This window comes from Gadus morhua, chromosome 6, assembly GCF_902167405.1.
Source record: "Gadus morhua chromosome 6, gadMor3.0, whole genome shotgun sequence".
Taxonomy (NCBI): domain Eukaryota; kingdom Metazoa; phylum Chordata; class Actinopteri; order Gadiformes; family Gadidae; genus Gadus; species Gadus morhua.
In genome coordinates this window covers 22,293,066-22,316,695 of record NC_044053.1, presented here as the reverse complement: position 1 = coordinate 22,316,695, position 23,630 = coordinate 22,293,066, and the positions used below count along the sequence as shown (strand labels likewise).

Sequence of the window (23,630 nt, the reverse complement as noted above, 5' to 3'; positions counted from 1 at the left end):
TTCTTCTCTTTTCCCCATTGGAAAAGCACATTTTCTTCCATTCATTTTCTTCTCCTCCTTTTGATTATCTTCAGTCCCAGCGTGACGCTATGACGCAAGCTGTACTCTACATTTCCCAGCATGTCATGGATGTGAAGAGTTTGTATGTGCGTGCAGTTGCAACTTATGCCCTCACATATCATAACATCGACAATGAAATGGCCACGACGCTGTTCGAGAACCTCGAGGGTCTGGCCCGACAGAAAGGTAGTGTGTGTGTGTGTGTGTGTGTGTGTGTGTGTGTGTGTGTGTGTGTGTGGTTGTGTGTGTGTGTGTGTGTGTGTGTGTGTGTGTGTGTGTGTGTGTGTGTGTGTGTGTGTGTGTGTGTGTGTGTGTGTGTGTGTGTGTGTGGAACGTTCTGTGACTGTGTGTGACCAGGATTGCCTCTGTATGCTATGACAGCTAATGTACCCTTCAATGAACCCTGTGTGTGTGTGTGTGTGTGTGTGTGTGTGTGTGTGTGTGTGTGTGTGTGTGTGTGTGTGTGTGTGTGTGTGCAGTGGGTACCATGGAACTGAGATATTGGCAGGAATCCAATGTGGCTGAGTGGCAGCAGCCTGACCAATCAAGTGGCCTGATGGTGGCGACCACCGCCTATGTCATGCTCACCTCTGTGTTCAAGGTACATTTGACCTTCAAGGGGCCACGTCTCAGGAACAGAGCACTCACTTCCTGTTAACATCTCATCTAATCAACACTAAACTTGAACCGATCTTCACTTCAAGGGGAGGTTATACTACGTCAAGCCCATCGTCAACTGGCTGACCCAGGACCAGCACTATGGAGGAGGCTTTTATTCCACCGAGGTACACAGAGTAATAAAAAATGGAGGGGTCCTTGGCCTATCTGCCATTCTTTGGCTTCAGCTCATCCTCCACCCTGCCTGCATGTCCAACTGTCTGTCCAACTATGGGTCTCTTTGTTTTATAATATGGTGTCTCAATGGGTTGATTTATTACTCTATGTACTTTTTTATCTTTTGGCGTGCGTTTTTTCTCTCGCCTTTTCAATGCTTTCTGTCAATGTCTTTGCTTCTCTCTGATCCTGTCTGACTACCTGCCCATCCTGTCCTTCTCTCTGTGGGCCCCAGGACATGGTGTTAACCCTGGAAGCCATTACGGAGTACAGCCTGAAGTTAACCCGGTCCGAACTCAACCAGGACATCGTTGTCTCGGGGAAGGACATTAAGGCTCTCGTAAAACTCAGGGAAAACCTACCCATGGTCCCGCCCGTACAGGTGCCCGTAATACATCGCTGTAGACTAGTAGGTCAAAGGCCCCTGATATACTTAAAATGAAATAAAAATCGGGATGTTCACAGTCACAAAATTGCAGGTTTGCTGCCTAATCGAGCCACCGCGCTGGGCTTGGATCACCGCATTGTTTGCAGGGTGCTCAACTGACCGAGTCAAATATCCACGCAACCCCCCCCCCCCCCCCCCCCATTTCACCCACCCCGATAAACCACTGGCTCCGATTGGTCAACAATACCACATTCTCGATTGCATCTCCTCCCACAACCAATTTGTCATTATCAGACAAGCCCACACATTGCAGCGACTATTGTTGACTGACAAGAGTGCTAGTTTCATCAGCTGATGCTGATACGCTGATTTCAATTTCATTAAGTATGTCGGGAGCTAAGTGGTCAATGTACACGAATCAGAGTACATCCAGTGGAGAAGCGTAGTCGATGTGAAGTCATCTCATGGTAATGGCTGCTAGGCTGAAGGCTAACCGTTATAATTTCCTCCAAGGTGCATACCTACGGTGACATCACGGTGTCAACAGGATATGGGAACGGTGTCTCTCATGTCGAGGTTCGTCCGGTCCCTCAATCACTTATTCAGTCACTCCCTCCCTGACCCCTTTACTCAATCACTCATTCACATTCTGTTTCAGCTCAAAACCGTATATTACCAGACCACGGTATCCCTTAAGGAATGTAACTTTGACTTCAATATAGAACTAACCAAAAAAAGTGAGTATTCTGCCATCTTGGCTGCCTTTATGTATCCCTCTGCTAATATAATATATTTATTAATTCTAAATTGTAATGTTAAATTGTTATCCTTGCTCTCTAAGGTACCAGAACCCGGTATCATTCCCTAACAGCCTGTGTCAAGTAAGCCCTTTAAACACTCAAACTCCACAATCCCATAGCAAATTACACCCCTGGCCATTCAAAGATCCCCGGCCACAGCGAAATAATGGCCTGTTTATACCTCAACAGCCATTAAGAAGTCTGCGAAAAATATATTTATTGAGACACAGTACCTGTCCCTTTCGTCGATCGCAGATCCTCTCTGGCTCGTAGCCCGGCTGCAATATGTCGCCAATCTCGGTGAATCTGTGTCAAGTAAACGCTCCACGATGGAGTAGGGAACGGACATCCTCTTACATAATATTATAACACCAAGAAGAATAGATGTAGACCTGCAATCACACAAATTAAATTCACATCAAACACAGTCATAGATGGCAGACATATGGATCTACATACTACTTTCTGAGAACTTTAAGGGAGAAAAAAAGTGGAGTTTATTCCCAGAGGCAAACAAAAGAAAGATCTGTAATGGACTGGTGTGGTCTGACTTAGGTTATCATCCTATCGGTGAAGAGGGTTCAATATTACTGACTGCGAAAGCAGAGGAATTCATGAGACTGTCACAACAATTTTGTATTTGACACTTTATTTACTACATTATGTTTGAACCAAAACTGTGTAAAATGCAGTGTTACAGTGGTGAAAAGCTAATTTTAACCATGAAAATGCTGCATTTCCAAGGCGATGAAATACATCACGGCTTAAAATGTGACATAATGAAAGCTTAACCGCTGAATATGATGTTGATTTAATTCAACACAATGAGGCCAGGATGTGACCCTTTTTTCCGTCCACAGATACAGGCCCCCACCAAACGAGGTTGAGCCAGAGTCGGGCCTGACTGTGTTGGAGATTCATCTTCCAACAGGAGTTCAACCAAACCTTAATGAACTCGAACCAGTACATACATACACACACACGCACACACAACGCACACATACAAACACAGGCATCCACACTCTGGCTTTCATCTGGCTTCCAGTAAACCATCCTGACTCTTTCTTTCTCCATGTGTTCAGTTTAAGAACGGTGATATTCCTGCCATCTTGAGTTATAAAATGAGAGGAAACGTGGTCATCATCGAGATGGAATATGTAAGTCCATATATATATATATATATATACATAAATACAGACACGCACACAAAAGCCTTTTCAAACATGTAGCAATTTAACCACTCCTCACATAATAAATGAGCAATATTAAAATGATCACACCGAGGTTTACTCTAAATGAAATAAATGCCCCCAAACAGGATTTATAGAAAGTTGATGCAGGAAAGAAAGTTAAAAAAGAAGACCTTATGCACATGCATGCTTGTCGGGTTCTTGTTGGAGAACATGTCAAATCAGCGTCGGTAAACATTCAATATTCATGTTTTTGGGTGTTTGTTGTGTTCCAGTATGCAAGCCACTATAAAAAGCTAAACATTTTACAATATGGAAGGGAGTGCCATGGTATTGATATGTGTGTTGAGTTGCCATTGATGGCCTACTTTTTGTATTCTTCTGGTTGCTAGGTGCTGATGTCCTGCTAATTTCTGATGTATTCCAATCTCTGGTTGCTAGGTTCTGATATGGTCCTGTCTTTTCATCTTTAGGTACCGTCTGATATCTTCCGGTGTATAGGGTTCCGGGTCCGTGCAGAGTTTAACGTGGTGGCAGCGGCAAAGTCCATCTTCAGAGTGTTTGAGAGCGAGGTTCAAGGTAAACACCTGGTATTACTATGAACCCCTACAGTGATTTATTTTGGCCTTCTGAGATAAGACTACTAACAGAAGACAAATCTGTGAGCTCATTATTCATTTGCTCTGGCATATGCATTTGGGTTCCCTTCCGTCCAGATTTCCAGCAGACCTGGACAGGGTTGAGCCAATCACAACGGTTTATTTGAAGTGCGGGTTTAATACGATAACTGTACAGAGGAGTGCTCTATTTGAGCGTCGTTGAGGATTTTCATAAACAAACCAAGATGGCTGCCACTGATAAGTCACACCTTCCATTGCTCTGATTGGCTGTAGGTCTATCCTTTTGTGTCTAGAGGCCTTTTGGTCTACATCCGTTGATAACCGCCTTTGGAAAACAAAAAAGGAACTGGGAGGTTGCAGACTAGCATACACGCATTTGCGAATTGGTCCTGTGATGTCAGGTCAAGACATCACCGCACAGGTCGATGTCAAGATAGGACAATATAAAAACAGACGTTTTTTATTTTTTTTGCAAAGGAAATGTGATGGGGTATGATGAAGAGGGGGGGTCTTTTTTATTTTATCATGATAGAGAGGGATAGATTGATACTAGAAAGAAAATATATGTGCCAATCTCTCCATGCTCCATGAAATCCATAGCAACATCCATTTAGACCCCAAGGGTCTGCCAATGCAGTGCTATTAAACCCCCTGGTCTGTTTGCCTTATCTTACAGGCAGTGTGTGTGAAAAACAATTTTCGTTTGCTGAGGAGGATCTACAGCGACTGTGTTTTGGGAAGGAGTGTCAGTGCATGAAAGGTACTGTCATGGAGCTCTTAGGCCTCAGCTGTTAAATCGGGTGGATCAACAAATAAACAACCGAAAAATCGTAAATGTTTGTTGAGAATGAACGTGTGTTTTATCCCAGCCGCTTGCGCCACATATAGAGGAAACAGCACCGCCCTTACAGCAGAAGAACGCATCCTGGAGACCTGCTATGATCATATACAATATGGTAAGGGAGACAGCCATACAGAGAGGCAGAGAGACAGACAGAAGCAGACAGACAGACGCATTGCTAATAGATTGTTTCCTTCTCCAGCGTACAAGGTAAAGATTAAGTCTGCAGTGGCTGAAGGGGACTTTATGACCTACACGGCCATCGTAGTCCTAGTCCTGAAACAAAAGGACCAAGGTGAGATTTAATGTCCATTTACTCCATCGTAGCTGGACTTTGCTCACAAACTAAAGACTTGCATGTGTGTGTGTGGGTGTGGGTGTGGGTGTGCGTGTGCGTGTGCGTGTGGGTGTGGGTGTATGCGTGCGTGCGTGTGCTCGTGTGTGGGTAGCGTTTGAGGGTGTTAGGCCAGGCGTTGAGGTGGCCCTGGTGAAGAAGGCCACCTGCAGCTGGGTGGAGCTTCATAAGGACGCCCATTTCATAGTGCAGGGCTCCCGTGGCTCAGAGCTCCTCTCCTATGACAACGTCAGGTCAGTCTCCCCTCTCCGGCCAATGTTTTCAGGGCCCAGAACATACTTAGTTGTGAACATTTGATGTTTCTGTAACCTGCAGCCTTATCGTTAGGCTTCAGCCCCGAATGTCCAAAATAATACAAATCAATAAAGATTAATATAAACTTTGCACCGGGGATATTTATCAGTCATTCTGATTATGCGTTAAAGTAATTAAAGCTAATTACTTACAACTTCTTATATTTGGATAAACTTAATCTGGAAAGTAATTCAGTAAATTTGAGTTTCACACGTTTTATAAATGAATAAGACATGTACTTTTAATGTTTATAAGGTGCCAGAGTGCATAAAAAAGCCTAGAAATACACCAAGGAAGGCCCCCTGATAACATATATTTTACACAGGAAACACATTGTGATGAGCAATTTATGCTTCAAGCATCTGTGAGGACTGCACGGCCTAATTGACGTCACACAAATTGAATGTGTGCCCCCCCCCCATATCCAAATGTAGTCCTATTTACTGTCCTGGTTTGATTGTGAAATGCTTGCAATATAATTCTCCAGAAGTCACGTGTTTGTACATTCAAAGAGATACATATCTGCTGTGCTCCAATTGGGGGAGCATATGCTCTCGTTAACCGCTTCCATTGACTTGCTTGTTTAAAGTAGCTCCGTCCATGGGAAAAGAATACACCTTTAATAACGCCCTCTCGATTTCTAAAGATGCTTATTCCAAACCCGTGCCAGCAGCATCCCAACAAGACGGTAGTTTGTCTACAAACACACAGATCCTCATAGATCCTCGACTGGCACAAGGGGCAGTCTTCTGAGTAGCAACGTGGTTCTCCGTGGACGCAGAAGTGGTATTGGGCCTCTGTGATGTGGGGTGTTTGATGTTTTCTAGGTACCGTTTTCCTCTGGACTTGGATGCTGTTCTTGAGCTGTTGCCAGATTGTGGTCCTACTGGCTGCATGGACTCTGAACTGAATCAATATGAAGAGGACCTCCAGATTTTTGGCTGTGGCTAACCAGCCCTGTTATGAATAGGATTAATTCCTTTTTAATAATGAGCATATTTGTTTTCTTCCTCAAGTAATTTTTTTGCAGGCAATACATGCAGTATTTTCATAGATTTAACATGGTAACAACAAGCAAAAACAATCCGAAATTCTCTCTCGCTCGATTGATCAAAAACAAACGTGTGTGTGTGTGTGTGTGTAAAGTGTGTGTTGTAGGTGATTATTTTAATTAATTATTTGAGGAGCTTTTCATTCAATTATCAACTGGGATCAACACAACCTATTGTTGGAAATATGGGTAAAAGTTGCAGACAGAATTTCCTTTCGGAGATTAATTTAAGTGTGTTATTTTAAATATACCAAACAGTCAGCTTTCCCAACTAAATAAATAAATAATCTGATACAATTGCACCGTTATGGGTTAGTCATTCATTCTGTTATCTCTGTGAGACCATCCAGATCTCACATTGTGAGTTTCCATTTTGTTTCTGTCTGCAGATCACATTCACAATGTCTGCGCTTTAATATCTGGATGTCTCAAAAACCTTACTCTTTTTAATAAAGAGAAATATTTAATAAAGATCATGCAAAAATAAGGATAGGCCCTAAAGATCCCATGGCATGAAAATGTCACATTCTGAGGTTCTCTAACATTAATGAGTTCCCCTAGCCTACCTATGCTCCCCAGTAGCTAGAAATTTCATTGGGTGTAAAATGAGCACTAGGCATTCTGCTCCGCCTTTGAAAAAACGAAACTCAGACGTGCCGTTTTGGAATTTTCCCCGTATGTCGTCCTAAAGGGAGATGACACATCCCCTTCCTCTGCCTTTCCAGCCCAGAGAATTTGGCCCGGCAATGTCCTACGGCCGTGCGAGTGTCACATACGTGTGTGTGTGTGTGTGTGTGTGTGATTACACAAACTGTAACGCAAGCGTTGTATACTTCTTTGTTATTTGGATAACCGTTCTGCTGTTGGTGTTATGGCGCATATCACGTTGGTTCTTTGACGTCTCTGGTATTTCCACAACAAGTCTGTAGTTGGGGTTATCTCAGCCATCGTTGAGCCCCGCAGCCTGCCGCCCGCTGCTGCGAGGCACCACCGCCGCGAAGCACCACCGCCCGGCAGCGGGCAGCAGGCAGCGGGCAGCCGGCAGCAGGCAGCCGACAGCAAGCAGTGGGCGATTCAGTCTACTTCAGATTGATGTGGAAGTGGAAGAACCAGAGTCGCGGAGAACCCGCCGCAGTCGTTTGTGATTCGAAATATCGTCTGGAGACGCACACAGCTTTTGGTCATGATAATATGTATTATATGATATGTATTATATGATATTATTTAGATATAGAGCTCCAGGACTGTAACGCAATTGTTGTACACTTCTTTGTTAGTTGGATAACCCGTTCTGCTGCTGTTGGTGTTATGGTGCATAACACGTCGGACTCTCGTCTCTGGTATTTCCAGAACGAGACTAGTAGTGGGGGTTATCTCAGACATGGTTGAGAAGGAATTGGGGGAAAGGAACTTTGCTTTGTCTCCCTGAAGTACATGAACCAAGACATGGAGGAGAAAGGGTTTGTTGCCCGCGATTGTCTCCCGCTGAGCCCCTCTTCCCGCTGCCGAGGGACCACCGCCTGGTGGTGCCTAAGCGCTGCATCTTGCCGACTGCCGAGGCGACTGCCGACTGCCCTCGACAGCAAGGCTCCGACGGGAGACAATCGCGGTCAACAATCGCGGGCAACAACCCCTTTCTCCTCCATGTCGTGTTTCAGTCTACTTCAGATGATGTGAACGTGGAAGAACCAGAGACGTCGAAGAACCCAATGAAGTCGTTTGAGATTCATAATATCGTCACACAGCCCACTAATATCTATATTAAACCATTCATAAAGTAGCATGCCATGAGACCTTTAAGAAGGAAAAAAGCATTGAAGCCGATCATTAAAATCCACTTGCCCCCTGGATTCGGCCATCCAGTCAAGAGGTCTACAGAACTGGGGGTAAAGGGAGAGCCCATAAAGAAAGCTTTGGGCGTGTTAGGGATGCAGTGGCATTAGAAATTAATGTACATGTACACATCTCGTGCTTATTGAGGACTATGACACACCTATTTTGGTGAGGACTACGACCCTCTCAGCTAGGCTCTGGTTTGACCTCCAATTCAAAAGTTTACACGGCTGTGTCACGGAGTGATTACTGCTATGATAAAGCATAGTTTCCATTCTTTGTGTTTGAAAACAACTTTGAAGAGTTATCGGTCCTGTTAAATAATTTGGAGCATTGATTCAGTAAAACAGCTGAGTTGATTCAGTATTGAGAGATTTCTAATATCAGTGGAGTAGGAGTAGTAGGAGGAGTTGGAGTTGTTGTAGTAGTATTAGTAACAGTCTTCACCAGTCTTGTTTCCATTTTTCAACATTAATCTTGACTTTTGAATATTTGTTCAAATGAGAAACAATGGACATCGTAGTCACTACAGTAGTAGTAGTAGTATTACTACTAGTAGTAGTATTACTACTACTACTACGTAGAGGCGGCACAGAAGAGCAAGCTAGCATTGTTCAAAGACAGTTAGGTCAGATCAGTGAGAAGGAATCAGAGGACTTTAAACTATGGAAGCGGGCACTCCAGAAAAAAGACAAATCAACGTTTCATGTTATAACAGTATATGTTATCAGGTTTGTAACGTGATAAATAGTATATTGTTATTATGTGATAGGATTGTATATTGTATTAACGTGAGAATACCTTAGTATAACGTAAAAACATCTTGTGATAAAGATCAACTTTTCCCGTTATAACATGATACTGATCCGTTTTAATTTAGCTGTAGTGGCAGTAATGTGCTTCTGTATTTAACAAAAGGACATATTTTTTAAATTGAAAAGATAAAGTTTCCACTATTAACAAAATAATTATAATAATTTACTTTTGAAATCTTCATTGAGTTTTATTCTTCAAATTCTTATTTTTCATGTTCTCTGGAGGAAACAAAGGAACACCGGCATTTGATCACAAGGACAGGTGTCGCGCTCTAGCTGTAGGGAAGTTCACTAGAGTAGACGGCGATGGTCCCCAGGGCAATGACCCCTGAGGTGATGCCCATGTATGGAGGCCCTCCCTGCTGCTCTGAGCCCTCATAGTTCCCCTTGTTATAGCTGTGCTGGGACAGTGTTGGAAAAGACACAAGCCAGTGTTCTGTGTTGCTGATTCGATAGATAGAGCATCGAGGCTTTGATTTCAGAGAATAATTTCCGATTATTGCCTGACAATCACCCATTCATACACCAACGGCGGTGAAACCCATGCAAGGAGACACCCAGCTCGTCAGGAGCGGTCAGGGACAGCTCGGAACTCAGCTAGGCGGAACCCGCTCTACTCTGCTCCTGAGCCAATGCCGCCCTGACATTGGCAATCACATGATCAATAAAAGGTATTAATTCATGATGTATTCCACTACATCTGCCCATAGAATTGTCACAACTGTGAATGTGGCTTACTTCCAAACCAAATGGGTAAGTATGAATAACATAAAAAATAAAACCCTCATAGGAATAAGAATTCCCATGAGTAGACATGACACAAATACATATAATATTTTAAAATAATTTATTAGGAATCTTAAAAAGTGTTTTTATTTATTTAAAGAAAGACAGAAAAAGGTTAGTGTTGTGAAGGATTGTAATTTTTTTCAGTGAAGACATCAACAAAGATAAGAACTACCCCAGGGGACATCAGCAGTATTACAAGAAAACACTGTTAAAAATCTAAACCCTGGTGTTTTAATAGACTAATAGTGCTTTGTTCTTGAACTCAGGAAAAAAGGAGGAAAACAAGATTTTAGACAATCTGCCAGTGCAACAACTTATTAGCTCCATACCAAATAATCTTTGCTCGTTAAATTAAAGTTCTGTGTGTGTATTGCTACAGTCTTGTGTCAGCCAGTGGATCAGCTGTGTAACGGTCAGTGTCATAAGTGTCGTCTTGCGACATCTAGTGGCAAGAGGTTGAGTGACCATTAAACAACTGGTTTAGAGACAGCGTTAGAGTTTCAACCTGAACCGTTGAAGAAAAATAAATCTACTCACAAAATGCCGTAGACACACAATGTTAATGTAAAGTTCAAATCTGGTTAAAAATGTAATTTCTTTAAAGTAATAGTATCCTTCCTAAAATGGTACATAGCACAAAAAAAATGTAAACAACACAAAAAGTATGATCACTTAGAGCTGTCCACTGGCCACACAAACACACACATACAAACAGTCTGCAGGTGGAATCAGTCAGAATGGGCTTCATGATAGCTCTTCACAGCGGCTCCTGCAGGTCGGTCCTTCATTCTTCTTCACATCTGTACATGGTTTTCAAATCCCCGTGAGATGATATGTAGCCAGTCTGTTGAGGTTCTAAAAAACGTTCAACTGGTAACAAAACAAATAACACTAGCATCCACAGACCCCCTCCCCCCCCCCACTCCCGAGTTGTATTTACAGTATTTTACAGTATCGTGCAGCACACAAACAATTTGACTGTCAGCGGGTTTGCTTTACGCTTATAGTAAGCATTATCGTTTGATCATCGTTAGCATAACAAAGTGTTAAAAAAATCCTTTGTGAAAAATTACGAAAAATAGTTTTAGTTCAAATCTTTTGTTAAATTTCTCGAGCACTAATGATGAATGTACAATGATTCAGCAAGCGAAGAGAGCCACTGAAATGTTTAGCGCAGGGTGAAACCGCTCGCAAACATTGTTCCTTTACAAAATCTCAAACTAACTAATTAAACACAGGCCAATCACATACAATGAGCACAATTGCCACACACACACACAAACAGTACAGTGAAATTAACAAAGGCTAGAAATAAAGCGTTTGCACGTATTTCTAACCATAACATTTTTCCCCAAAAAATAAAATACATGTTGCTTCTGATTGAACTAATCATTATTATTACTTTAAACCACCCAACATGATGAAAAGTTAACCACAAGAGGTCAAAACTGAAAGAAGAGAAGGGGGCCTGACCATTATTGGTGGGGGGGGGGTGAATAATTGGGGGGGAGGGGTTGTTCAGCGTGGAGGTCGTCATGACTGCAAGGTCAAAAACCAGACAGAGACGGCCAGATCACCATGAAGTAGAAGTCTTTCCAGCTCTTAGTCTACATCTCTAGAAACACACACACACACACACACACACACACACACACACACACATGCACACACACATCAATCACTATGGTTATGTGTTTCTTATTCTGTTAATCTGAAAAACAACAAAGCATTATGATAATGAAACAACAAGAAGGTAGTCTTACCTCCAGCTCCTCTAATGGTAGCCATTGGTGAAGGCTGTAGCAATCAAAGGCCCCTGCAGAGATGAGTAACGGTGAATACAGTATTGGTATTGAATCAAACTCTCATGCAATTAATTTCTAGGATACAGTTTTGGTAATGAATCAAACTCTCACGTCAATCATTTCTAGGTTACAGTATTGGTACTGAAACAAACTCACGCAATTCATTTCTAGGATACAGTATAGGTAATGAGTCAAACTCTCCCGCAATTCATTTCTGAATCCCACTTAATGTTACCCTGTAAAGTAAAAATCAAACCTCTAGCAGTGTAAAGCAGTGAGAGAATAACAGCGTGAGCATTAACAGAACAACGGAACTTTGTTCATCCTGCTCATCCGATTATGTAAATATACCGGGCCTGTCGCCGGGCGTCTTACCCCCAAGCCGTGGCCGAATCCGCTGTTTGGGGCGGGGCTGGCAGCGCTGAGGTAACTGCTGACGGCGGATTCCTGGCTCGCGGCTCCATAGAGGTCTGCCATGGGCCCGGGACTGCTGGTACCTAAGAACCCAGCTGAGCGAGAGGGGGTGGAGCCTAATCACATCAAAACAACACCACCGTCACCAATGACTCTCCAGTCTTGGGTTTTCTCTCTCTAATCTGCAAGAATGTGTGAGTTGCTTAAGGCCTGACTAAAGAGTGAATAGATGTTGAATTACAGTGCCATGGCGTCGTACCTCGCAAGGCTGCGGCAGCGGCCGCCATCGGTCCGTAGGCTGTCAGGGGGATGGCTGTGGAGAGACAGACGGACAGAGGGAAGATCAATACAGAGGAACAGAGGAGGACGGGGTCAACCAATTAAATCACATACCGAAAAATACACATCCCAGAAAAGTGGCGTTAAAATGTCTAACAAAAATCAATCTAATGCAAAAGTAGTCAGTAGACATCAGCCCTGTCACTTGTCCTGCCTCCCAACACTAGGGGACCAGCAAACGTAAGTAAACAATCAAACAAAAAGTGAAGATCTTTGATTTGTATGCCATTCGTTGCCATCAGTGGTGTCAGTGCAGCAGGCGTGCTGCTGTACTGCTCTTGAGCATGCAGACCATATGCTACTTGTCAAGTCCAGAGGAGTGAGGGACTGACCTGTGAGCTCAGGGGGGTGGGGTGATGTCAACAGGGGGGTCCGCTCTAAGTGGAACTCTGGAACAGAAACAACAAGAGCGCGGTGAGACCTTGACGCATGCATGTGCTCAGGACGGACACACACACACACACATGGGGGCTGCACATTCACATACACTTTTCTTTGACTTTTTACTTGAAAAAGGGAAAGACGTTAAATGTCAACAACTGGTTATGGTTCCAATAGCTATTTTGAAGTCTCCATTTTTCTTTTGACTTGAGTGCAGCACTTAAAACGTAAGTAGCAGGCTTTGGTTTGTATCAGCCTGACATGTATGTGAAAAAGTGGATAAAAGAGGATGCTAAACGTAAATTATTTTCAAAGTATATTTTCCACCATTAATTGGCTCTGTTGTCACATGGAATAGCAAAGTTAAAAAGTCTAGACTCTAGATGGCCATGGATTGGACATAAAGGAAATACAGAGGATTTCATTCCTACCCATAGCTATTCATGTTACTGATCAAATCCTGACAATGAAGGTACTCTGGAAGAATCAGAGCTTTCTTCATTGATTATTAATCCGTTCTGCACCTGCTTGAACTAGGGGTGTGAAGGGTTTCAATTTTTTTTAAACGGTTACACAACCCCTTTTTTTTCGTGTACTAGGGTAACCGTTTTTTTGATTAATTAATGATTTTTTTATTTTATTTTTAAAGTGGGCCGCAGCCACGCTATAGGGGGATTATTTGTTTATCAACACGGCGGATGCGCGAGCAGAATGATCGCATAAAAGAAAATAATTTGACCGGTTGCCATGGTTATCTCCGTGTGGTTAATTTGCAGTTGTGGTGTTAATTAGGATGTTGTCAGCTTTCTGTTACATTAAACTGTAATCAGAAAAGCAGTTATATGCTATAGACCCTAGAGTATCTGTGGTATAAAGGCTGATTGAATGTTAATTCTGCCCTGGAGACTCGGTCTGATTGCGGGAGAGTGGGGCGTAAATTACCAGGGAACTGGTAGGTGTATCCCGGGGTGATCCCAGCGTAGCTTCGGCTGGTGTAGGTGGCGGCCTGGAACCCTGGGTACCCTGTGAGGACCAAGAAAGAGACACTGTTACTATTCTGCAATAACATGTGGGTTAATAAATGATAAAGAATAAGTAAATTAAAAGGATTTACTCTTCGGGAAGTATAAGCAGTTGTTGGATCCAAGCTGTGCATAACGATGACCACATGCTCAGCCTGATGGCTGTTTGATCATCCCTAGAACTGCAGAATAACCCAACCAAGATGCCCTCCATTGGGGCATTTATTAACAACGTTTGAATAAGGTAAAGGAATCATGTGGTGTTACAGCGTTGCCCTCTATCTGTTAACACGGGTAATGCAGGTGGGTGACAACACCTGCCTGATGTGCTGTTAGGACAGGGTGCACTCACACTAGGCCATCTGGCCGTGGCCATGGCCATTTTCACACCTAACCGTGCTCAAATCTGCCAGTGTGAGTGTGGCCAGTCTGGCCAGGCCAGGCAAACTTGGCCACTTGGGAGAGGTGTGCTGCTACGGTACGGGCCGCCACGGTACAGATGCTAATGAGCCGACACGCGCACGGCTACGCAACCTGAGCTGGATGACGTATAGTCCATGCGACGACCATAGACATAATAAAGGCGACGAGCCTTCTTTCCCATTAAACGGTAAACATGGCGTCAAGCGGTTCAACTAGTGAGTGTGAACTAGAGTGGGCTCTTTCTGAGAATGGCTCCAAATAAGCAACAGACTCAGCAAAGTGCAAATTGTGTTCTCTGTGTTGTTGTCCACTGTTGTTAAAACTCTGACTGGCGGCAGACTTTATTATGGTCCTTGCAGCGGACGCCTGGTGATGACGTGTTACGACGTGATGACGTATGTACAAGAGCCTACCGTGGCCAGGCCACAGTTGCGACGGCCAACGGCCACGACCAGTTGGCCTAGTGTGAATGCAGGCCAGAAAACAATGGGACCAGTTGAGCACGGTTAGGTGTGAAAACGGCCAACGGCCACGGCCAGATGGCCTAGTGTGAGTGCACCCTAAAAGGGGATTCCCTCTCCACGTAATTCAGGTACTTAATAGCTGTGTTATCAAGTCGTGCGTCAAACATCAGAATAGGATGTCCAATCAGTCTTCCTTCGATTCCTTAAATCGTATTTAGTTGGTGGCGTATTATATACGTATCATCTACAATCAATGACTATATTAATTGATAGGTGATCTGATATCTGATAGGTGTGTAGTGGATATATGCATATGTGATATGTCATTATTAATTATTTGCAGTTTTTAGAACATTAAACATTAGGAGAAGGGTATAAGAACTAGAAGCAGTTGCATCTGAGAGCGAATCAAATAAATGATGTAATATGCAAATTGAAGGGTAGATGGCAGTAGAGGCATATGACTTATTTTTCCCTGCCTATGTTCCCACCTCCACACAAACTAGGGACATTTTATGGATGGATCATTGTGCTATTTGCACGTTCTAGAACTGTCTTGCTTGCATACCTGTCATAAGAATTTTTTTGAACCCTTTTGCATTCCTAGAAAACACTCTTTGGCTTAGTGCACTCTTCGGCTTAGATTTTCATTGTTGTATACACTTCCTGTAGGTGGCTTTGAACAAGAGTGTCTGCTAAATGTAATGCAAAGTAAACAGAGCATTTCCTCATTGATTAGACTAAAAACAGTGTTCCCACTCGTTTCAGATTATCATTTTCCCGGGCTTTTTTCAAATAATGTCCATAACCTTTCTGTGATTTCCAAGGTTGATATTTCGTAGTTGTAAGGCCATCCTTATCTCTAGCATGTAGCATGATAAACAAACTATGAACCAACATAAGTGAGGTTCATTACGACCCTAGATGTACAAGCAGTCAACTTCAACAATATCCCAGATTGCCCAGTTTTACCATCAAATCACCTATTCATCCCCCGAAGAGCAGGGATTCAGTTGGGATTTTGGCTTGCACTGTGGCAACAAACAACACATTTTTCAGTTTTCCTTTGATTGCGTCGTTCTTTTCATGACGTATTTGGTTAGTTTTATTTGACATTACAGGCACTTATACTAATAAATGACTATAGTTACTAGAGTTATTTTTTCTTTGCCGTTTTCTATTTTTTAAATAAGCCAATTCCTCTCTCTGGTTCGCACTGATGTTATGAAGAAGGGTTTTTATTCTGTGTTAATCTAATCTCAGTTTCAATGGATTAAGGAAACATGAACCACATCGCGTCTTCAATTAATTCAGAACGGACCAACCGTGTGGATTTAACAGTAATTCCTTATTGTGGCGGCATGATAGTTAACATGCTTCTACCACTCTTGGTTGGAATAAGCATGAACGTTGCTACTACCTTCAAAATAATGATTACGATGATAGCCTAAAAACATGTTCAGTAATGTAGATGAGTGTTTCATTCTGTGACGGATATCTCATGTTCGTCACAGAACGTCCACTCAAGACTCAAAGCATATCTTCAAAAGCCATTGCAAGCTTGCTCAATGCCTTTGCGGACAATTGTGCAACTTTTAGCTGGTGACTGAACTTTTAAGTGAATAAATGAGTGTGGGAACCCGGTTAAAGATTAATGCTGTTATTCCTCACTCCGCTGTACAACAGAGTGCTGATGGACTGGACGTATCAGTCCTCTACAGGTTTGAGTAAAAGGGGTAGAAGGGGACCTCAACATCAGAGACATCAACATCTGCCTACCCAGCATCCCAATGCCCAGCATGAAGGCGTCCATTCCATAGGGCATCACCCGGGAGCGCCCCCTGGCTGAGCCTGTCGGGGACATCACCTCTTTGGGCTGAGCCTTCTTGCACTCCACCTGCGGGAGGAGACCAGAGAGAAGCAGCGAGTGAGCTCACGACTATGTCCCTGACAGTGGAGCTCAGAGATCTATCAATACGCTCACCCACCATTTTGCTGTTGATCTCGTGGAAGTGGATCTCGCACACCTTCTCCACCACGTCCTCATTCTCAAACGTCACAAAGCCAAACCCTATTGTTGGGAGCACAAGAAGATACACGATGAGCAGACTTTCAACAAGTTTTAACAACTTCATGTGACCTCACAGAGGTCATTGGAGTTTAAACACTTGGTAAAGGGATGGGTTCCTTTAATGTAAGGATGGCTAAACTCCGGCTAGCTGTCATACGGTACACTTGCTAACAAACTGTGGTACTAGCTAGTGGTTGGATTGTACAGTTGCTAACACTCTGTAGTACTAGCTAGCGGTTGGAAATATGGTTGCTAACCCTCTGTAGTACTAGCTACCGGTTGGATATAAGTTTGCTAACACTCTTTAGTACTATAGCTAGTGGTTAGTTGCTAAAACTCTGTAGTACTAGCTAGCTCAGAGATTCCCAACCTGTGGGCTGTGGGTAGGCCTACTGCGGCTGATCTGCACCAAGGAAAGTTTGTTATAAAAACAAAGTTAATGGTATTTTTCTGATAAAATGGGTCATTACTTAAATATTTATGGGTGCATATTGTACCTAGGTTAAAGGAACCATGGTATGGCTTTTCTTTGGTAACTGTGTTACTGTAGGGTGACAGTAAATACAGTACTTTAGGTTGGCTGCAACGACTCGACTCAAAGCCTCTTGTCGAAAAGGTTAGGAACCCCTGAGATACCTGTTATACTGCATGGTTCCTGACATTGCATATTAATCGCTATCTGTAGCTGCAGTAAGGATGGTAGCCTATCTTTAGCAATCGGTAACCATTACAGTCAAGTAACTGGTTTGCTCCCACCTAAAACTTTAAGCCATCCACCCCCCCCCCCCCACCCCCTGCCAACCAGAAGCCCTGGGGCCAAAGCTGGCAGGCTGTCATGATCGATCAGACCCAGGGTGGGGATGGAGAGGCTTTATCCTGATCCTGATTAACTGACTGGCTAATTAGCCTAGCCACCCTCTACGCACCCCTCCCCCCCACCGGCCCGGCTCATCACACAGGAAGGAGGTCCGCAGCAGGGCTGCACAGGCCTGGCCGGTCGATGGAGGACCAGGCAGGGGAGTAACTGGAGGAGGGGATCGGAGTGGGCATGTGTTTGAGGAGGGGACTTGGCGACTTCTTAATTGTAATCTTTATTTAAGGATAACCAGGATTTAATTTACAATAAGACGTATGTCAATTGAGTAAAGCAGAGGTAAAGCTGGGGTTAACACAGCTGAATTCTAATATTATGTACATGTGCAATTTTCCTCTTTCCTCCTCTAGTTTTTGTTTAAAGGTAGGTGTGTCTCTATAGAGTTGAATACAGGCAAGTCTATCTGCTCCTTTATAGTGGGAGGGGGGGTCAGGAAGCAAACAGCGTCTGCGAAGAGCTTTTTTAAATGCAGTTATCAGAAGGCCTAATAGATCAATAAATGTGCAAAAATGCAGAGCTAATTCAGTACAGAATATGCTTTTAACTGCATTGTGTATCTCTGTCCAAAACTGTCGTAATGCTGGACATTTCCCAAATATATGCCAGTGGTAGTATATAAAAAACTGTAGTTTTATAGTTCTCTAGTTATATCCCACATTTTCAATTGGCTCTTAATCCCTTGGGATTTGCACACCGCCTTTAAATCGTCTTACATTTTTGTCCTCAAGTAATGCCTGAATTTGCGGGTCGTTAATTATGTAGAGTTCATTGTCGTTCCACCTTGCATGAAATTTCCAGTTACACAAATGTATCAAGGGTTTCATCCGGGCTGCGTTAATATTACCCTTAAAACAGGGAAGGGCCAATCCGAGAGTTGTAAAGTTTTAAAACAAACCCTATATTTTTTTTCCTGCCACAAAACCCTAGAAATGATTTGAAAATTGCTTTGCAGAGATTTCCACAGGAAATGCTTGCAATACAAAAGTAATCTGGGGAGGATGTTCAGACAGGCTGGGGGTACTTTAAAGAGAGACAGTGGTGCAAGACAGGGAGAGGGAGAGAGGAAGAGGGAGAGGGAATGGGGTCCCAGTGCATCTCACCTCTGTGTCGGTTGGTGGTCTTGTCGAACATGAGCATGGCATCGTCAACCTGGGGAGGAAAAAAATGATTTTTACATGCCTTCGTCACTGCAGCCCTCTCTCTCTCTCTCTCTCTCGCTCTCTCTCTCGCTCTCTCTCTCTGCCACGCGCAATATTGCCCGGCTGCACCCCTTCTCAAGTTCTGAAAGGGGGCGGGAGGCAACAGATGGACGGGGGTTGAGGGGGCTGCCCGGGGGGAGGGGGGGTAGTCTAGGGATGAGCGGCAGGTTGCTAGAAGTGAGCAGGTTGAGGAGGGGGGGGGGGGGGGAAGCAGCAACAGAAATGGAGCCAGCTACAAAAAAGTGCTTGGAACATGAGTTGTGTACAATATGGCCGACACAACACTTCAAAGTGTATGTTTGTCGCTGCTGAACCATCTAAGTTCCTTCGTATAAGTGCCTTTCTCCCCCCCACCCCACCCACAGAGGGCCCGTAATCCCACCCTCCCGTTCTCCCCCGGCTGTCCGCGCTCGACATTCCCATGGCAACTGTACAAAAAGTCCTTTTACAGGAGCCTGAGCCAACATCAAATATTATTCATGAATAGTGGGAAAGTTTCAGGGACACAAAGAGGGCGGGCGAGAGCTGCAAAGAGCCAGACAGAGTGAGAGAGAGAGAGAGAGAGAGAGAGAGAGAGAGAGAGAGAGAGAGAGAGAGAGAGAGAGAGACGTGGGCATTGGAAAGGTGGGTCCTGTCCCTATGTGGTGACATGAACAGCAGACAGCCAGTGAGGTGACAGGTGGCAGAATGGGGAAACAAGCAGAGACTGCACTGAAGGAGAGAGAAAGAGAAAGAGAGTGAGAGAGATAGAGAGAGAGAGAGAGAGAGAGAGAGAGAGAGAGAGAGAGAGAGAGAGAGAGAGAGAGAGAGAGAGAGAGAGAGAGAGAGAAAGGGGAGAGAACAAGAAAGACAGCATAGAGAGGGGAATATAGAACGGAGGGAAAGCTGGACCCAATGAGAAAAACGGGTTAGAGGGAAGAGGGTGGAGAACGGAGAGACAAAAGAAAGAGAGAGAGAGAGAGAGAGAGGGAGAGGGAGAGAGAGAGAGAGAGAGAGAGAGAGAGAGAGAGAGAGAGAGAGAGAGAGAGAGAGAGAGAGAGAGGAGGGAACAAAGAGAAATATGGAGGCCTTTGTTTGTAGGCCCAGTCTGCCATAATTCCTTCTCCTCCGCCTCTCTGTGTGACCTCTCCCTCTCTTTAAAGAGCTGGCACAGGTGTCTCTTTTATAAACACACACACACACAAACACATTAACACACACACACACACACATGCGCACACACACACGAACCCACACAAAAGTGCAAATACAAGTTTAATGGAATACATTGACCTCACTCTTTTTTTATCTTGCTCTCTTTTCGCCTCTTTACCTCTTTACTCCCCCCAAAGCCCCAACCAACCTACAAACACACACACACACACACACACACACACACACACACACACACACACACACACACACACACACACACACACACACACACACACACACACACACACACACACACACACACACAGGTGCAAACTGTTGGTAAGCTTATCTTTTTTAACTGGATCTATAATAAGTTTACTGGAAACAGCAGGGTGGATGCAGCTCACTCAACAGAAAGAGGATACACACACACACACACACACACACACACACAAACACACAAACACCAATATGAGATTGAACGGTACAGCAAAACAATTTTTTTTGTTTTTGCCCAACCCCCAAGGGGTTGGGCCACAGAAAGGTCAGAGGTCAGGAAGGAGGGACCTATGGCCATGTGAAAGGGGAGCCTCTGGTCCGTGGGCTCTCTGAAGCCACTGTCCCCGTCCTCTTCCACCTCCACATCAGACCATTCCACCCCAGGTCTGCCCCCCCTGCATCCCTTCCCTCTGCTCCCCCCAGGCCACACCCTGCCCATGGACCAGGGCAGCCAGCGGCAGAGGGCTGGGACTGACCCTAGAGGTTCAGCTCAACATTTAAATTATGTTTATATTGTTTTACAAAATTGGGCTCTGAGGGACAACGGAGACTCACATCAGATAACATAAAATTACTTGAACAACGAGAACAAGCCAAACTAACCCAACTCACTCTCAAAGGAGGATAAGGGCATACTTTATTTTTCATTGCGAAGATTGTTACCCTTAAAAGTCACCTCTAAACCGCCCTTCCTCCAATTATAAATATTAACATAACCACGAAATATGACGATAGCGTCCCCCGTCCCCGTCCCCAGGGCCGTGGTGTATGAAAGGTAAGACATAAAGTGAGAGGTTATGGAGTGATTTAATTACAAGAGTGCGCCTGCTTGCTCAAACCCCTGGCATTTTCACAGCAGGGTGCCGGGGAATATTCTCTGTTCCCCAGCTGCCCCCCGCACCCCCTCCCCGCTCCAACTCCTCTCTTCTGGGTTATTCTCCCCTCATCACTCTCTTCCACGCCCTTTGTCCCCAGACAGGACAGGACACAAAAGGGCCAGTGAGGCAGTGTAATCAGGGACTTCCATGGATGGCTGGCACCCCTACACACCCCCAGTCCATCTCTATCTCTCCCTCCCTCTCTCTGCTCCCTGACTGGAAGAAAAGCGCAACAAAGGCCCCGGCAGAGAACACAATAAATACTGCCAATAATAATTGGCAGTATTTATTGAGCGTTCATTATGCAGATAACAATAATGATCATGAAATAATAATTAGGGTTAGCATGATTGCTTCAGACTGCTGACACTGCTTAAGTCATGGAAGCAGTGTTTTAAGTCATGTACCTGTAGCTAGAGAATTTTCTACTATTAGCCTCAGCTAGTAAGTTAAATACGCCTTTCTTATGTGATCTAACCTTGTTTCACGCTGCAGCAAAAAAAGTGTTTTGGAGGTGCTGGTGAGTCGTTTACAGAGCAGGGAGCTACAAAGCGCTGTACATACTGACAAAATATTTGTGGCGCTGTATACAAAGACATAATAGCTCAATCAAAGCCCCTCACGCCCATCTCTGCTCCATTTGTCTTTCCTCATGTGTCTCTCTCCCTCTCTCCCAGTCCCTCCCTCTTCTCTCTCCCTCTCTCCTGCCGTACTGTGTCTCTCTCCCTCTCTGCCTGTTCCTCCCCCTTCTCTCTCCCTCTCTCCCAGTCCCTCCCACCTCTAACTCCCTCTCTCGTCCCGCATTGGGTCTCTCTCTCCATCTCTCCCAGTCCCTCCCCCTTCTCTCTCCCTCTCTCCTGCCGGACTGTCTCTCTCTCCCTCTCTGCCTGTTCCTCCCCCTTCACCCTCACTATCTCCCTCTCCCTCCCTGTCTCTCTCTCCGGGGGACCTTTGTCCGCTCATCATCTGTTATCGGCCCCCGCACCTTCCAGAGCTCACTGCTCTTCAACCCGGCAGTAGAATGTTCAAACTTGGGTGAAGAAACTTGACGGAGATGAGAATTAGTCCTGACTTCGAGTTCAGAATGGACCTCACAAGGGAACAGGTTGGGCAGTTTTGGGATAGTTTTGTCTTTCAAAGCGGTTGGATCGCCAGGATGTAATGCTACTCAACTCCTGTGTTGACCAACCCTCCGTCTGCACACACACACACACACACACACACACACACACACACACACACACACACACACACACACACACACACACACACACACACACACACACACACACACACACACCCCACTGCCCTCCTCCTCCTTCAACACCAAAACCCCTTACCCGCTGAATTACTTAGGGACAATGGGTAAGCCAGGTCGCCACGGTAACGGGCAGAAGGGGGTTGGGGGTAGGAGCAGCTGTTACATCAGATTAATTCAGATTCTGATAATCCCCCCGCCCGGTTTCCTCTCATCGCTATACTCCTTCGCCACAAAACTTTTTCCCCCCCACCACCTCCTCATCCTCAGGATCCAACTTCGCCCGCTGCTCCCCAGCCACGTTTTGTTACCCCTCCATTCCTCTCCTTCATCTCTTCCTTCCTCCTGCTCTACTTAATCCGCTGTCCCCCCTCTACTGCTCCTTCAACATAGCTCCACAACACGCAGAACATCAGCTAGAAAGTTCAGAGCTAGCTCTGAGTGAAACCCTGCTAAGAGAGCCATTCCCTACTATTGCTCTGCAAATTTCCTAAATTTCCAGCATTGGATATTTGAAGAGTTTATAATATTGGGCATAGCAGTTGGGATACCAAAAGTGATCAAAGGAAGATGGCGGCTTTAACAATCCTATTTTCGTTTTGGGGGAACCAAAATAAGTTCTCTGTAGTTTTAAGACAACTTAATTTTTGTATTTATTCACCTTGCCGAACTGGTCAAAGTACTGCTTGACGTCTTCTATGGTCGTGGTGACGGACAGGCCACCGACGAAGATCTTCTTGGTCCGAGTCACCAACTGTCGGAAGAAATAAATACATGCTGGGTTAACTGTGAGAATAAGTCATTTAAACTGGATCCACATGAGCATCTTAGACATGCCTTTAGACATTTTATCAATAACAATTGTGTTAGAATTATACCTGTAACTTAGCATGTCCTTTAAACTCTCTATCTGTACCTTAGCATGTCCTTTAAACTCTCTACCTGTAACTTAGCATGTCCTTTAAATACTCTTCATGTACCTTAGCCTGGCATCGCACCGATGCGATATGTCATCGCATCTAAAAAACATTGCAGTGATTTGTGAAGTGATGGCTATAACAGGGAAAAGACCACAGATAACAGACACGTATTGTAATATGAACTCACCTTGGGCTGAGCTCTGCGTGGGAAAGCAACCTTGGGGTCAATCTAGATGCAAGCATAGAAAGAAAGAGAAGGGATGTGAGAAGCATGTGGTGAACCCAGTGGTAGTCATAGC

At 44.5% G+C, this 23,630-nt stretch overlaps 2 protein-coding genes across 32 annotated transcripts in view; one reads left to right on the top strand and one right to left on the bottom strand.

Annotated features, from left to right (window-relative positions):
• c5 (complement component 5) overlaps nucleotides 1–6,735 on the top strand; it is a 62,038-nt gene extending 55,303 nt beyond the window's left edge. For all 26 annotated transcript variants that reach the window (XM_030358089.1, XM_030358090.1, XM_030358095.1 and 23 more), the window contains 15 exons: nucleotides 75–246; nucleotides 540–661; nucleotides 765–845; nucleotides 1,130–1,276; nucleotides 1,796–1,858; nucleotides 1,941–2,019; nucleotides 2,124–2,163; nucleotides 2,943–3,045; nucleotides 3,165–3,239; nucleotides 3,746–3,851; nucleotides 4,569–4,652; nucleotides 4,762–4,848; nucleotides 4,936–5,028; nucleotides 5,183–5,321; nucleotides 6,210–6,735. In XM_030358089.1, coding sequence (XP_030213949.1) covers nucleotides 75–246; nucleotides 540–661; nucleotides 765–845; nucleotides 1,130–1,276; nucleotides 1,796–1,858; nucleotides 1,941–2,019; nucleotides 2,124–2,163; nucleotides 2,943–3,045; nucleotides 3,165–3,239; nucleotides 3,746–3,851; nucleotides 4,569–4,652; nucleotides 4,762–4,848; nucleotides 4,936–5,028; nucleotides 5,183–5,321; nucleotides 6,210–6,333 — 1,515 coding nt within the window. In that variant the 3' untranslated portion in view covers nucleotides 6,334–6,735. The remainder of the gene's footprint in view (nucleotides 1–74; nucleotides 247–539; nucleotides 662–764; nucleotides 846–1,129; nucleotides 1,277–1,795; nucleotides 1,859–1,940; nucleotides 2,020–2,123; nucleotides 2,164–2,942; nucleotides 3,046–3,164; nucleotides 3,240–3,745; nucleotides 3,852–4,568; nucleotides 4,653–4,761; nucleotides 4,849–4,935; nucleotides 5,029–5,182; nucleotides 5,322–6,209) is intronic.
• Nucleotides 6,736–9,911: 3,176 nt separating this feature from the next.
• msi1b (musashi RNA binding protein 1b) overlaps nucleotides 9,912–23,630 on the bottom strand; it is a 23,623-nt gene continuing 9,904 nt past the window's right edge. For 2 of the 6 annotated variants that reach the window (XM_030358671.1, XM_030358669.1), the window contains 11 exons: nucleotides 23,519–23,560; nucleotides 23,073–23,165; nucleotides 18,764–18,812; nucleotides 16,707–16,789; nucleotides 16,498–16,615; nucleotides 13,752–13,832; nucleotides 12,761–12,817; nucleotides 12,331–12,402; nucleotides 12,051–12,205; nucleotides 11,634–11,686; nucleotides 9,912–11,485 (listed from right to left, as the gene is read on the bottom strand). In XM_030358671.1, the coding sequence (XP_030214531.1) occupies nucleotides 11,645–11,686; nucleotides 12,051–12,205; nucleotides 12,331–12,402; nucleotides 12,761–12,817; nucleotides 13,752–13,832; nucleotides 16,498–16,615; nucleotides 16,707–16,789; nucleotides 18,764–18,812; nucleotides 23,073–23,165; nucleotides 23,519–23,560 (792 nt within the window). In that variant the 3' untranslated portion in view covers nucleotides 9,912–11,485; nucleotides 11,634–11,644. The remainder of the gene's footprint in view (nucleotides 11,486–11,633; nucleotides 11,687–12,050; nucleotides 12,206–12,330; nucleotides 12,403–12,760; nucleotides 12,818–13,751; nucleotides 13,833–16,497; nucleotides 16,616–16,706; nucleotides 16,790–18,763; nucleotides 18,813–23,072; nucleotides 23,166–23,518; nucleotides 23,561–23,630) is intronic. The other 4 variants (XM_030358672.1, XM_030358674.1, XM_030358673.1 and 1 more) reach the window with 4 other exon arrangements.